Raw genomic sequence first — 2,500 nt, forward strand, 5'->3', positions numbered from 1 at the left:
AGCAAGAACAAAAAAAAAATTCAGAAACAAAAACTTCATGGGGAGATTAAGCACAAAAGATGAATTCCAGAATGAAAACTTTTATAGGGAGACCAAGCACAAAAGACGAATTCAAGAACAAAAACTTCGTAGGGAGAACAAGCACAAAAGAGGAATTAAAGGACGAAAATTTCTTAGGGAGATCAAGCACAGAAGAGGAAATCAAGAACAAAAACTTCATAAGGAGAGCATGCACAAAAGAAGAATTCAAGAACAAAAACTTCAAGTGAAGAGCAAGCACAAAAAAGTAATTCAAGATAAAAAAAAAAACCTCATAGGGAGAGAAAGCACCAAAGAGGAATTCAAGAACAGAAATTGGAAGGAGAAAAAGGACTAAGGATGAATTCATTAATAAAGCTTTCAAAGAGAAAAAGCCCACTAGAGGAATTTCAGAATAAAAACTTCACAAGAAGAACAACTACAAAAGAGAAATTCAAGAATAGGAACTTCACAAGGAGAACAGGCACAAAAGATTAATTCAAATATTAAACCATAAGGATAAAAGAGGAATTCAGAAACAGAAATTTCCTATGGAGAAAAAGTGCAAAAGGGGAATTCAAGAACAGAAACTTCACAAGGAAAAGAAGGCTAAAAATTAATTCAAGCATAGAATCTCTACAAGGAGAACAATGTAAAAAGAATTCAAGAACAAAAAGTTCATAAGGAGAACAATCCCAAAAGAAAGAGTAATTCAAGGACAAATTTTACAAGGAGGAAAAGCACAAAAGAGGAAGACAAGAAAAGAGATTTCATAAGTAGAACAAACTTAGAAATATTTCAAGAACTAAACTAAGAGTTTAAGAACAGAAATTACATAAGGCGACCAAACCTAAAAGAAAAATTCATGAACAGAAAACTTCACCTATAGAACAGGCATAAAAGAGGAATTCAAGAACAGAATTTTCACTAGGAGAACAAAACCAACATAGGAATTCAAGAACAGAAACTTCAGAAGTAGACCAAGCCCAAAGCAAGAAATTCAAAAACAGAAACTTCACTCAGAGAACAAAACCAACAAAGGAATTTAAGAACAGAAACTTCAGAAAGAGACCAAGCCCAAAGCAAGGAATTCAAGAACAGAAACTTCTCTCAGAGAACAAAACCAACAAAGGAATTCAAGAACAGAAACTTCAGAAAGATACCAAGCCCAAAGCAAGGAATTCAAGAACAGAAACTTCTCTCAGAGAACAAAACCAACAAAGGAATTCAAGAACAGAAACTTCAGAAAGAGACCAAACCCAAAGCAAGGAATTCAAGAACAGAAACTTCACTCGGAGAACAAAACCAACAAAGGAATTCAAGAACAGAAACTTCAGAAAGAGAACAAAATCAACAAAGGAATTCAAGAACAGAAACTTCAGAAAGAGAACAAAACCAACAAAGGAATTCAAGAACAGAAACTTCAGAAAGATACCAAGCCCAAAGCAAGGAATTCAAGAACAGAAACTTCTCTCAGAGAACAAAACCAACAAAGGAATTCAAGAACAGAAACTTCAGAAAGATACCAAGCCCAAAGCAAGGAATTCAAGAACAGAAACTTCTCTCAGAGAACAAAACCAACAAAGGAATTCAAGAACAGAAACTTCAGAAAGATACCAAGCCCAAAGCAAGGAATTCAAGAACAGAAACTTCTCTCAGAGAACAAAACCAACAAAGGAATTCAAGAACAGAAACTTCAGAAAGAGACCAAACCCAAAGCAAGGAATTCAAGAACAGAAACTTCACTCAGAGAACAAAACCAACAAAGGAATTCAAGAACAGAAACTTCAGAAAGAGAACAAAACCAACAAAGGAATTCAAGAACAGAAACTTCAGAAAGAGAACAAAACCAACAAAGGAATTCAAGAACAGAAACTTCAGAAAGATACCAAGCCCAAAGCAAGGAATTCAAGAACAGAAACTTCTCTCAGAGAACAAAACCAACAAAGGAATTCAAGAACAGAAACTTCAGAAAGAGACCAAACCCAAAGCAAGGAATTCAAGAACAGAAACTTCACTCAGAGAACAAAACCAACAAAGGAATTCAAGAACAGAAACTTCAGAAAGAGACCAAACCCAAAGCAAGGAATTCAAGAACAGAAACTTCACTCAGAGAACAAAACCAACAAAGGAATTCAAGAACAGAAACTTCAGAAAGAGACCAAACCCAAAGCAAGGAATTCAAGAACAGAAACTTCACTCAGAGAACAAAACCAACAAAGGAATTCAAGAACAGAAACTTCAGAAGGAGACCAAACCCAAAGCAAGGAATTCAAGAACAGAAACTTCAGAAAGAGAACAAAACCAACAAAGGAATTCAAGAACAGAAACTTCAGAAAGAGAACAAAACCAACAAAGGAATTCAAGAACAGAAACTTCAGAAAGAGACCAAACCCAAAGCAAGGAATTCAAGAACAGAAACTTCACTCAGAGAACAAAACCAACAATGGAATTCAAGAACAGAAACTTCAGAAAGAGACCA

At 35.0% G+C, this 2,500-nt stretch overlaps 1 protein-coding gene across 1 annotated transcript in view; it reads left to right on the forward strand.

Moving 5' to 3' along the window:
* LOC137621782 (trichohyalin-like) overlaps window positions 1-2,500 on the forward strand; it is a 6,164-nt gene that overhangs the window by 2,573 nt on the left and 1,091 nt on the right. The window contains exons 4-5 of the mRNA XM_068352290.1: window positions 1-286; window positions 1,042-2,500. The exon at window positions 1-286 is cut by the window's left edge and continues 94 nt beyond it; the exon at window positions 1,042-2,500 is cut by the window's right edge and continues 1,091 nt beyond it. Coding sequence (XP_068208391.1) covers window positions 1-286; window positions 1,042-2,500 — 1,745 coding nt within the window. The remainder of the gene's footprint in view (window positions 287-1,041) is intronic.

This window comes from Palaemon carinicauda, chromosome 28, assembly GCF_036898095.1.
Source record: "Palaemon carinicauda isolate YSFRI2023 chromosome 28, ASM3689809v2, whole genome shotgun sequence".
Taxonomy (NCBI): Eukaryota; Metazoa; Arthropoda; class Malacostraca; order Decapoda; family Palaemonidae; genus Palaemon; species Palaemon carinicauda.